This window comes from Numenius arquata, chromosome 9 (genome assembly GCF_964106895.1).
Source record: "Numenius arquata chromosome 9, bNumArq3.hap1.1, whole genome shotgun sequence".
In the NCBI taxonomy this organism is placed as follows: domain Eukaryota; kingdom Metazoa; phylum Chordata; class Aves; order Charadriiformes; family Scolopacidae; genus Numenius; species Numenius arquata.
The window spans coordinates 33,743,984-33,757,804 of NC_133584.1; the positions used below are offsets into that span (position 1 = coordinate 33,743,984).

General features: G+C 37.4%; 1 protein-coding gene across 1 annotated transcript in view; it reads left to right on the top strand.

Moving 5' to 3' along the window:
- EYS (eyes shut homolog) overlaps positions 1–13,821 on the top strand; it is an 895,325-nt gene that overhangs the window by 825,293 nt on the left and 56,211 nt on the right. The window contains exon 42 of the mRNA XM_074153627.1: positions 9,903–10,075. Coding sequence (XP_074009728.1) covers positions 9,903–10,075 — 173 coding nt within the window. The remainder of the gene's footprint in view (positions 1–9,902; positions 10,076–13,821) is intronic.

The window sequence follows — 13,821 nt, forward strand, 5'->3', positions numbered from 1 at the left end:
TTTATACCTGTAAAATAAAAATGCTACATAACCTCAGATTCTATCAAGTTCTTATGATTCTAGGGTAATTTATGGTACAGGTCTCAAATAACCTTTGGACTCCAGACCCTGTTCTAGGTTTAGTCTTTAAGTATCCAGGTCCCTCAGAAGCTTTCTGGGAGCATTTTTCACCTTCTCTTCAGAAGTGAAGAACTTTGCAGCCAGCAATGCAAGAGTGGAAGGGTCTGTTGCTCTGGACCAGGGATAATCAGTAGGGGACCTGCCCCTACCGTTGATCAGACATAAAACAGAAATAGAGAGAACTGAGGTTCTAGTTGCTACTCTGGGGTTACTTTTTCTTTTTGTCAATAAATCTCTAATATTAAAGTGTAAGCAGTCAGAAGTAGAGAATGGGATTCCAGTTTGCCCTCTTCCATCTGAGCACACCAAAATTAAATTTCTAATTCTAGTTATGCCTATTTGTGTTACAGCGTGTGAAAAGCTATGACTTTTCAAGAGCACCACAGATTTCAGTAGAGCTATCCTGATTGAGCCAACTGAACCTAGACACCTGGGAAAACTCCAGGCACCTACTGTCATTACCAAATCAATGTGTACCCACAAGCAGGATATGTAACTTCCTTCCCCAACCTATTAACTGAACTGTTGGAATAGTCAATCATGCTTACTAGCTCTAATGTGTGGTTCACATATAGAAGTATTGATATCAAAGGAAGACATTTCTGCATTAATATTGCAGACGATATGGATTTGGTAACTATGCTTATTAAAAGTTTAATGAAGGAAGTAAACAGGAAGGGTTAAAGCATATTCTTTCCTCTGGCTGCATTAGCCCTCTGTGTTATTTTTTCCTTTCTTTTCTTTTTATGGCTCTCTCACTTCCATTATGTGGCAACTTCAAAGCAAACGTGTCACTACAAGGCATCACAGTTCATTCTCTGCTTGTTTCTATGGATACACAGAGGGCATGCCTATAAAGCAAAATGAAGAGATATTTCGTTCTAGAAAAGGCACAACTAAGGTAGTTTTCATGAAGGCAGAATGAGTAGTAATATCAATACATGCTAGTAAACTGAACGTAAGCTCTGCTTTCCTTGAAGGATTAGCAGCCAGGATGAAACATCCTGCCATGTTTTCACTGCAGGTGGTAAGAGTGCTAATTATTAAAGCTGAGTCGAATATGTCTAATTCTACTTCCACGATCTCCTCATTCTGCTGTGTAGACATAGCCTTGAAACTTTATTGCAAAAATACTGATAGACCTTTCAAATCACCATCCTTGCTACTGAATCAATGGGGTAGAAGCCTTTCTGTCAGAAGAGTACATAGTGAGCTAGAGACTAAAGCCATTCGTTCCACCCAGCAGCGAACAGCCACCTCTGTAAAATACTCAGACATTAGAATGAGACAGTGCAATATCAGGTCGTCATTAGCAGTTGTTCCAGTACTTTTATCATATATGGATAGACATCATGCTGATGTACACTGGAAAATAAAAAATGTTCAGAAGACGCGAAGAAGTTCATTGACATTCAAAGGTACATATTGTCACAGATACTATCTTGCTTATCCTTACTTATAGACACTTTATATCCAGAAAACAATGTAAAATCCGAAACTTGCTTTTCCCACAAAACTACTCTCAACACTGCTATGATTAACTGTAAATGATTACATATGTATTTCCAGTCTGAATTTGGGTTATTCTTCTGCATAAATAGATCAGCATAATGGTATCAAGGAAGAGGAACTGACTTGTTTCTCTGAAGGAAATCTGGAAGCAGATAACAGAACTGCTAATGATGCTGCGATGCAATGTTTTTTCTCTAACATAAATTCACCCATAATTTATTTCTTCAAGACAGTCATTTACCTTTTGCTGCAAATAAGTCAGACTACCTGACTTACCTGACCTCTTGAGTACAACCTAGAGAGAGACTAATCTCATAGCGTTTTAAGTTAGGTCTCTTTGAGAAAATGGTACACAAATGGCCTTTTGTACCAATTATAAAGGTGAGTTGCAAAACAGACTTTTACCATTGCATTCTGCATTGGTTTAGCCTGGTGTGTCACCCAACTATCCTAATTCTCCACAACAGCAAAACTCTAACAGTAACAGTTCTTGCACATTTGAAAAATGCCATCAGTCATTTTTATAGCAGTTGATTTCACAGTTTCTAGGGCACCTTATATCCTTCATAAGTCATAGCCATCATCCAGAAATGTGTGAAATTCAGAGCTGAGGCAGCAATCAAAGTAAAAGGTCAACCTACACGACAGAACAACTCAAGCTATTGATAAAGACGATATTGTAAAAAAAATTGAAAGCACACAGTGATTGCTAACTTTTGACTTCAATCAGTGTTGTCCGTAGTTCTAGTACTCAGCAATTCTCTTGTACTTCTGACGTTCAAATAGTTGTGCAAGCTTAAGCAATTAGTCTTCAAAAAAGGTTTGCGCGGTCTCCTGTATGTTATCTTTAATTTGCATGAGGAAAAAGGTGTGGTAGACAGGTCAACATTTGGTCCTTCAAATGTGCTTGTGTTCCTAACTGCTTTTTGGTTTCAGGTTTTGTGACTTACCTTTGATATCTTTTAAAGAAGTAACTTAGTCAGAATTAATTGTAAATTGTAGACCCATGGGCAAAGGGGATCTATGAAGTTTTCCTTAACCTCCAGCAGTTCAGTTAATGTATGAACAGAAATCCTGTGGTGCAGTGATTTCTTATTGTTTCTGAGAGCTGATGGCACCCCAAAGAAAGGTTGTAGAAGTCATCAGTGTTGTGGCTTTCTTCCTTATTCGCGTCCGTAGAGGAAGATAACTGAACTACAGCGAGACAGTAAGTGAATCTCAAAGGAACGGGTAGAAAAAGACAGATGATAGACACACAGAAGTTTTAAGAGGTGTTTTGTTTTAGAGGTCAAAAAATGGTATTTTGTTGTAGTGGGAAGTCTTTATACTACATTCAACATGAGAATACAATGCCTGATGGAGCCCAGTTTTACTATTGTTGTCCTAAGAACCACAAAGAGCTAGGGTGCTTAGATTTTTTTCTTTTTCCTGGATTTCAGGACAGGTCCGTGTTGCTTTTGCAGTAGCACACACTCCATGCTTACAATATAATTAAATATATCTCCAGTGATGAAGCACCACTGTTGGGCTAAGATAAGAATTAGCTCTAGACTTTATCACCCAGTATATGTGAGGTGATTCCTGAAAATCAGCATTCTACAAACTTCACCTACCAATTCAGTTACATCATGCGACTGATGATGTTCTGGTCTGAGGACTGTACAAAGCTCTTTGGTAACTTCCCAGAGTCTTATTTCAATTCTCTAGGAGTTACCTATATTAGAGTTAAAGCTCTTGTCAGTCAAAGAAACCACAGATTGAAAAGGCACAGAGGTGTGAATTATCTTCTGAGGCAGAGCAATTACCTTGGTCATTGGTAAGGAGATTTACATTATCTAGTTTGTGCCAACCAGAGAATTTTGGCTAATCTACCACCTTTCATAAGCACTAAATTTGTAGGAAATACGGTACGTGCAATTTCTTATGTCATTCGTATATCACCTCAAGCTTCATAATAGGTTTATATTCAGGTGTTAATAGAAATAAACTCAGCTCACAACATTCCTAGGATTTGATATTTGAGAGGCTACAGCCTCCTATGTCATTAGCCATTAACGTCATTTGACCAGGAGCTTGAAAAAATATTTTCTGTAGGCAAATGACTTTTAGTTATACCTCAAGTTAACTCTTTCAAAGAATGTGTAAAAGTTCCTGTGGTGTCCTGCACTACCATCTTTACTGACTAGGTCAGCAGCGCATTATTAATATATTAATTTCAACCGTGACATTGTAAAAGAAAAGTACATTTTAAAATATGTATTAGTTTATGGCATTATTTTATCATATTTGCTGTAATGCATAGGGAGAAGGAACACGGGGCTACATTTCGCTTGCCACTGTGCAAACTTTAGCAGAGAGTTATTTATTATTTTTCCCATACTGCACATGGAAAGAGAAAATGTAGATTTAACTGAGAAAACTGGGGAGTCTGGGGAAAGGAATGGTGTCAGAGCTAATTACAGCCCTTGCAATGGACCCAGCTTGACAGAACGTTATTCCTCTTCCTAGATGTCGCCAGGGAATGGATTATTGCCCACATAAGTTGTTCTCACCAACCATTGCTTGCTGTACTTTTTTTCTGAGGGATCTTTTACCATTCACCATTAAGTGTTATGTGTTCAGAAGTGCTTGATACTACAATTGTGTATCCTCTTGTGTGACAGAAATGGTCATAATTGTCACATTACAGGACAGGACTTTTTATGCATCATATAAGTTAATGGATGTGTATCCCTCATGTGATGGGGAATCACCTGTATTCACCATCTGAGTGGAAAATGGGGGTTAAAGAGGCTTTATAAAGGCTCCAGAAGACACTTCATGATCCTGAAAAGTTAAATAGTACTGTGTGAGATATTTGAATTACTATATTTTAAAATAAATGTTGACAATCCTAAATTCCTGAAAATACTGACATCTTTGAGGATATGAAATAGATGTTCTGCCAATAAGCAAGAGCTCTTCCTCCTTCATCATTTTGATAAACCGAATTCTGTCCTTCCCAAGTCAAAACTAACTCAAACACAACTCCAGTGAACTTTTTAAGGTTTAGATATTGTTTCAGGAGTGGATTCTTGTTCAAGAAAACTCATATACATACACTTAATGATAAGATGCCTGGGATGAATTAAGCATCTGTTTAATAAAATTTCTTAGTTTGGTCCTATAAATTAGTTTTCTGTTTCAGATGAACCATTCTTGTATGTTGGCAGCAGGCAAGTGAGGTGCTGGAACCTCTTTGTCACTCCTGTTCTCCTTTTTTTGAATTGAAATTGGAACCTTCCCGCTACAATACTTTCAACCTGGATCAAAGAATGTGGAAGTATCGTTTAAATGTGAGCTCCTATTTAGTCCCTGCTAGAACCGTGGACTCTGAGTATAACTCTGAGTATAAGCCTGCCTCAAAGAAAATTTAAAGCAAAAGCTTTTTTTCCACAAGTGCAACCAGCCAATCTGGAAATATTTTCCCTAGGAGTTTTCAAAACCAATTTAGTTCACAAGTGATTTAGACTTGGTTTAGAGTGAGCCTGTCAGTGGTTGTTTATATAGAGAGAAGCAGTTTAGAAAGTGCTTTCAGTGAAAGGAAACAAAACTTAAAGTGAATCACCAGAGGCTGCAGAATAATCATTCCTGATAGGGGAAAAAAGGATTCAAAACCGTAAAGCTAACAAAAGCACTCAGATCTAGAGAAGATACTGTAATTGAGGAAACCTGGGTGAAAGGACTAAAGCAGCAGGAAAGCCGAATTGATTTTTTGGAGCTGTATAATACAAGGAAAGATTGGCAGATATATTATATACTAGAAAAACGCCTGCTGTGCACAAGGAAGAAACGCCTCCTTTATATATTGTCCTATGATATTTTTAAGATTATTGACGAAATAAGGTTATCCTTCTGGCCACAATGAGTTTCTGTGGATTTGGCTATTACACAAAGCTTTCAAAGGAAGATCCTAATCATCTTTACATTATCCTGGTATTTTCTAGAAAGAGATTCAACAAGTCTTTGCATGAAGTGTAATTCAACTTAAAGTTTAAGCTGATAAAGTATGATGCTCCTTTCAGTTTCCAGTAATTTAAAACAAAATGGCACTAGAAATAAGTAATAGTAACAACTTTAATAAAAAACTGAATTGCATCTACTATTTATTAACTGAAGAAGCATGGGAAGCTGTTCCCTCCAACTTCTATAGCTTTATCCCAGACAATATAGTGAGATCACTAAAAGAACTTGTGTCGTCAAATATTGAACCCACTGCGACACTTAGTTTTTTACACTCTCAGCTTGGCACTGTCATGATTAAAGGGTGTTGAGTGCGCTTCCTTTCAGGGAAGCCCTCTCACATACCACTACACAAATGGCGAGTACAGTGCTTTCAGTGGGAATCACACAGCATAACATTCCCTTTAGAGATGGAAAAAGCACAGGCTTATAGAAAGTTATACTATGCTTTGCAGAACCACAGCACTGTATCACTAGAGTACAAATGATGTCTATGACACATTATACCAGGGGATTATCTTTTGTTTTAAACACAGACTTAGTTTAAAAGTCAAAATCTGTGGTTAAACACAGCTGTGACTGTATTGTTAATGTGTTACAATGCAGTTTACTCTGCATTGTGCAAGATTTAAAGAAAAAAAATTATCAAAACCTGTGTTGGCATCTCAAAGGTGTCAATCTTACACAAAACTTTGATTTCATTAAATCAGGTCACTGATGTAGTACTGATTCAAGGAGAAGTATTTGTATTATTGAATGACCAATATGATGTCATACCATGCAAATGCCTCTTGATGATTTTCTTCCCAATCTCATGTCTAGAGCAAAGATCAAAGGAATATTTTAACATGGGAAATGGTAATGAAAAGTGTATCCCTTACCATTTCAGGGAGGATTATAAGAATGTCAGAGAACAGTTCATCTTCCTTACACTTTTTTCGTCATATATCATAAGGCTGGTGACCTGAGGTGATGATGCTCTAGGACTATTGTTCTTGTCTCTTCTGCTCCTTTTCTATGCTATTTCTGTCTTCTCCCATTTTCTCTTACTGTTTTTGACATTCTTCCTTCATATGATTCTGGATGGTTAGGTTTTCTTCTCTATCTTCTTCTGGAGTTTATCAGTACCCCAGCTTAAAATCTGGAGCCTTTTTTAATATGTAATATATACCACAGCTGCCTGATTTTCTTTTCATGGCTTATAAATCTGCATCTGAAAGGAGGTTGTAGAGAGGCAGGGGTTGGTTTCTTCTCCCAAGTCACAGGTGATTGGACAAGAGGAAATGGCCTCAAGTTGCACCAGGGGAGGTTCAGGTTGGATATTAGGAAAAATTTTTACACTGAAAGGGTTATTAAGCATTGGAACAGGGAAGTGGTTGAGGCATCATCCCTGGAGGTATTTAAAAGACAGGTAGACATAGTGCTAAGAGACACGGGTTAGTGATGGTTTTTGTCAGTGTTAGGTTGATGGTTGGACTAGATGATCTTAAAGGTTCCTTCCAACCTAGACAATTCTATGATTCTATGATTCTATCTATATTAGCAGATAATGTAGTTCCATAGGAGTAGATTTACAGGGCAAATTGATTAGTGCTGAGGACCCAACATCCCATTACTCATATTTCAGGGAGCTTTACTCATACTAGACCTAGTCTGGCCCCACAGACTGAATGCCCATTAGCAACTGGAGTACCTGAGGCATGAGACAGTCTTCTGGTGCAGGTTCTTCTGAAAGAAATGGAGTTCATGTACTCTTGAGACCACTCCACGCTGTGAACCAAGGCATTTCAACTGGAGACAACAAGGTGGTTTATTTCAAAACTGTGCTCTGGATCTGAACTCAAACACCAATATAGACATATAACACAGTTCAGCAAAACATTCCAAATTTGTTTCTAATTTTACAGCCTCAGAATTCTGATATTTTCCTTGTTTCTTTCATGCATTATTCACTTTCTTCAGCTTATGTATGTAATTACCCAGTACCTTTTCCTTGGAGCCATTCACAGGTGGACAGCATAGGCAAAAGATATTACCATTCTGATTTGCTCTCACCCTTCATTTGCTTCTTGCATTTATAAAGGATAGCAGGATATCATGAAATTGTGAAATCCACTTGGGAGAAGAGAAGTCCCTGGTCATTCAAGCATTTATGTGTTTCTGGCAGCTGAGATTAATTCAGCAGAATAAGGGAGACTTTATCTTCTTCTTAACCAAGTACTGTGACAGACTGCTTTGAGAGACAATAATAAGTCATTTGGGACTTCGTATTTCAGTATACTAATTGTTGTCAATTGGCTGTGTTATTTTTTTTCTGTGCAGTTAGCTGTTATATTTTCAAGCTTTGTATTGTTTTGTAGAATATTTTAAAAACTGTTTTCTTTGCCTCATTGGGAATCACTCTTCTTTGTTATGAGGATGTTATGGCATCAATAGTGAAATGTTAGAACATTGCTCATCTTGATAACAATAAACTCCTTAAAATTTGTTATAAGACCTGTTATTTTTAATCTTCTCCACGGTAGCAAAGTTAAAACTATAAAAAGAAATGGCCAATGTTGACATATGCAGCTCAATAGAAGAATGTATGAAAATTGTTTTTTTAAAGGTGAAGACTAAAGTCTCTGTATTTTGGCAGTCAGCAGCAATGTTCTGTCTTGCTTCTATAAACAAACAGAAGCACATTTGATAACTAGTTTTAGAGATCATCACCATCAATTCTAGATTTCCAGGAATAATCCAGTTTATTATTGCTTTTTTAATTAGCTTAACTGTGTAATGCTGATATTAAAATCATTGAAAGCAGGTTTCTCGACGCTCCACAAATGAAAGCAATCCAGTATCTCATTTACATTCCTCTCCTGGTGTCTGCAGCAGATCTATAAATAGAATAGGCTACACACCGAAATTTATTATTGCAGCTGATAGCAATTTTCTTTTGCAAAGGTGTCTGGAGGCATTATTCATGAGATTCGTTCTGGTAGACTCTCCAGCTGAGATTCTCGCTCCCCAGAACTGCGGGTGGTCAGTTTAGAAACACACTAATCAACTGCTATGCACAAAGACTGTCACAAGACTTACTTATTTCCCTCTTGTGAAAAATACAGGACTTCTCTCAGCTTCAGATTATTTTCCCTAACCTGATTGCATGGACATTATAAGCAGCGAACAGATTTTCAGAAATCACACGTATTTTGACATTTTATCACTGAACATCCTAATGATTATGCTATTATCTGGAAAAACATAATGGCTGTGCTTTGATACAGCTCCCGTCATGTCTTCTGCATTCGTACCCACGGGCACATGTGACCTTATCAAGTATAAGACAGACATGTTTCTGTTCAATACTGAGGATGTGTAGTAATCACATGAACTGACCTATCTAGCTGTCATCTAATTTCAGTCATAGAACCAGGGGAAAATCAAGTAAGACCTTTAATGAAATTATATTTGTAATAAGTAATAGATTGTAAGATTACATTCCTATGTAAGACAGAAATGTCTTACACTCATGCTTTTCCTTTCTGATTTAGATTTTCCTACCATATCTGTCATCGTGCTATCTTTGTATACTAAAAAAAAAGATAATTCATACAAACAGAATATGCACATTTGTATTTATCACCCCTCAAGACTGATTACAACTTATTTTTTCCCTTGCCTATTCTAATATTCTTTCTATGGCTGAGAATAGATGATGTTTGAAAGTAGAGATATTACCTGTTTATTCTAGTTCAATTTCAATATAATCACTACTGTAAGTATTCATATTTCAGTTTTTCTTTACATCTTACTGTGTTGTCACAAGCTATATGCAATACCTGAATGTAGAATTGATGTTTCCATTTGCAAAGTAAACTAGTAACTTTACATTTTTTGTGTTCACTTTCTTTCTTTCAGATATAATAGAAGAGCTGTTTTTCTGTAGCAGTTATTTCATCTGTGTTATGAAAGCAGCAGCACAAATAACTAGTGAGACATTAGAAAAGTCACATATCTTACCATGAAAGGAAAGATAAATTAAAATATAAAATTAAGCCCAAAAGAACCTGTCAACTCAAGTCACCCATAAAGCATTCTGGCATCTCTAATGCCAGTTACACAAGCAAAAAAAAAAAAAAATAAGAGAGTAAAAACAGTAGAAATATATTACAACCATAAGTCAAATGTGACTGATCTTCTGTGAGTGTAAAACCCATCCTGTTTTTTTAAGTGCATTTTGGTACTTACACATATTTTTTTGTTTTTTAATTTAAATTTGTCAGCAATTCAGAAAACTGGTTTTGTGAATGCCCTAAACTCTACTCCGGAAAACTCTGCCAGTTTGCAACCTGTGATGAAAATCCATGTGGAAATGGTGCTACGTGTTTTCCAAAGTCCAGACGAGATGCTGTTTGCCTTTGTCCATACGGAAGATCTGGCATCATCTGTAGTGATGGTAAGAACCCTGTTCTTCGTGCGTTGGTCATAGTTTCTATCATTCAAGAAGCCGTGGTAAGAAACAAGTCAAATGCTTTGAAGGCAAAACCCTGAAAGTGACCATCACCCCACCTACAAACACAGCTGAAAATCCAGCCACAAGCAAAGAATGTCTGAGCTGAGCATCCTCCCTGTGTGTTGTTTCATAAGTGTCAGCCAGAGAAAGGAAGACAGAGGGATCGAAGAAGTTGAGAGTAGACAAGCTAGGAAAAACCAGGTGGTGTCAGATTTTTTAGTAATTCACCTGGAGAAAAGCTGAGACAGAGATTTGATTGAGACCTCCTTTGGAGAAATTAATTTCTCCTGTAGTTTGATTTTTCCTCTACTTAGGGAAGCATTAATTTTTACATTTTGTAAATAAAATAAAATTTGATTAATTTCTTAGGTCAAAAAGAGGAACAAATTAAAAGTTACCAAGTGCTTTGCTATGAAACAGGAAACGAGATGAAGGGAAATTAATAAAGCCAAACAAATAGGTCATTTTGACTAATATTATCATATGAAGGGCTTTTATTCCTCAAGCATTGATTAAAATGATTGTTCTAGGTCAGAAATTCCTGTGTGTGAACATCCAAGGTATTCTTTTCCCCTAACACTCAATGTAACAAGAAGAAATGATTGAAAAAATCTGCATATATAAAATAATCACTGGTTCTGAGCTGATTCAGGAGTGCATATGAAGGGCCTTTTAAAGTAAATATTAAGCAGTGTTCAGGTTGGATCAAAGTCTGCATTGCCTTTTCCTTCATAGTATATACATATTTACCTCAATTAAAATTTTTGTTTCCAAAATTTTCAGTAGACAAACATTTATGTTTTATCCATGTTTTCATCTAACTCTGATAATTGACAGCCAATAGCAAATATGTAGGGAAGTGTATGAAACATGTATGATACTTCCTTGGTAATCTTTCTTAACTTGCAGCAGCACAAGACCTTCATGTGCTGGGGTTGGTTGCTTTTCTTCCATGCACCTCTCTAATTTGTCTTTGAGTCCATGTAAACTTGATATACAACATCCTATGGCAAAGAGCTCCAGAGTTTAAATGTATAAGTTGTGAAGAAGTCCTTTCATTTGTTTGCTTACATGCACCAATTGCTAATGACATTAATGCCTTAAGCTTCTGTGTTAGAACGGATGTTTCAGGGTTGTTCTGTGTTTTATGAATGTTTCCCTGTGGACCTTCTCCATGCCTCTCCTGATTTTATACATATCCTTATTATAACCTTCCTAAAATTATTTCTTAATAGTCCAAGTTGATTCAATCATATCTGGGACACCAGCCATGTTGTATCTTTAGTCACCCAGGCTGCCTTTCTTTGTTCCTCCTCAGTTCCACTGCATCCTCTTCAAAACTAGGGTCCAGAGCTGACCGCAATATTCAAGATGTGATAATGGCACTGCTTTATATACTGGTGTTTGACATTTTTCTGGTTTACTCTCTGTCCTTTCCTTAACCATTTCTGCCATTCTATTTCCTTTTATGAATACACTGACATTTTCATGAAACTGATTATTAAAACTCCTAAGACCTCTTTCTTTGAATGCTGATGTCGAGTTGAGAGCCCACTGTTCTGTGTCTAAGGCTGGGACTGTTTCTGTGATCCACTTCAATTTACATCTGTCAACACTGAGTATCATCTCACACTTTTTCCCTGTTCAGTAAGGCTCTTCCACAACCCTTTGTAGTCACCTGTCTCTAAAGTGAGAGTCTGAGTAAAAATTGGGGGAGTCTAAATTGAAAGAAAGTACATAAATTTGTTAGCTTGATTAGACTACAGAGCTGAAGGCTTTGAAAGCACAGAAAGAATGAAATTTTACTGGCTGTAAAGGGAAAACTGTCTGGATCACCACTGTAAGCGACCAACACAGGGAAGAGCACCCAGATTCATAAAACAGATTATAAATCTAGGGCCGATAAGCCCACAACATAAAAAACTATTGAAATATGAAAAATTATTTTATTGAACTGTCTGAAGAGTTTAGAAGGAATAGAAATAAACTGAGCACAGAGAGAAGTCTTGTTAAGGTGAGCGTTGCATTGAAACAAAATGAGCTGCAAAAGGCCTTTTTATCACATATGCTAAAACTGAACAGAGGGGAGAAAGAGCCACAGTGCAGGGAATGCTGCGTGCAGGCTTAGGGATAGCCCTGGCAGCATCAAAGACATACATTTGGTGAGGTATTTGAAGATAATGATAGATTGCCTAATTACCATGGTAGAACAATGTAAATTATATTATAAAACAGGTGAAAAATTTAATTGTTTACTAAAAAAAAAAAAAAGTGGCCCAGATAATAAATTTATTAGAAAGAGGTAGCCCATAAAATCTGAAGTCTGGGTACATGCATTTTTAAGGAGTCATCTCCCACTTAAGACATACCTAATATTGTCTGTACTATTAAGATTAGTAACCAAGTGCATGCTACTTAGTAACCAAGTACATCCCAAACCAAAATGCTTGGCATGACAAGTTAAAAATACATCATTTTATGGGCAATGCACAACATTCTAAAAGTGAAAAAAAACTACAGGGCTACCGTAAATCTGACAAACAAGGACAAATTTAAGGACAGACGGTAACTTCTATTAAACTAACCTATATAAATATGGAAAAACAGACATTCTCCTGGGGCTAACAAGGACTTTTCTTCCATTTTTGAAGCAGATGGAGCACATTGCAGTCTAAGCAGGCAGGGAACGATTGCAGTGAGTTTATCTTAGTTACATTATGCTTGTTTCAGATGGCAAGAAAAGCTTCCAAAAGGCATGTACATTTTTCCAAATGTATATAGTAAAATACAGTCTCTCTCACTACACAACTTTCCTTGCTTTTATCACTAGATGACCATGTTATTGTGACTGCAAGTTGACCGTTATATATTGAAATATCTCTCAAGAAGCTACACAGTTAAGGCATAATGAGCCGACAGGGGATGATAATATAAGTTAGAAGAGAGGACAGGCTGTGCTGGTCAGGCGAAGTACACGGCCAGAGAATTGGACAGACTAGCCAACTATTTACATGTGACTGGCCCTTTTTGTCCCTGTATCCCTCTGTTTTTTCACACCTGTTCCTCCCCAAATCACCTAATTCCTTCCTCCCCACCTTTGGTTTCTCCTTTAAACATCCCATAAGTCTTGTGCTATTCCAAAATGCTCTTCACCTGCATCCCGTAATGTGTCCCACACCCCATGGCAATTACAACCCTCTCTATGAAAGGTGCTCCAGCCAATGTTGACTCATTGTGATGGATGTCACACCCAGCCACTAGGGCTGAGGGTCCCCTGGGACAGCTTGAGAGGGGCCCGGACAGGATGCCCCTTCTTCTGAATCCTTAATTTGGGTTCCCGCCTGCCTTTGGGCTCTATACTCCTCTGGGGTTGCAGAGATGGACCTGTGGTGGGCTGATGGCTTGTGGGATAGGGCTGGGAGTAATTGGGACAGGGTATTAAATTGAGTTTCCCCACCGGCCATTGTATCTCTCTGCTGCATTGTGGATGTGCAGGCAAGCACATTTGTCACATAAATAAACACTGCTGAAGAGTTAAATGCCCCCATGACTTCCAACTCAGAGGGGTGGAGATGCCTGAAATAAGAAGTTAGTCACTACTAAAATAGAAAACAGGAAATATTTAGCAATGCATGTCATCAATATGCAACAATTTGGAACAGAGACTATGTCTACATGGGCAGCTTGAC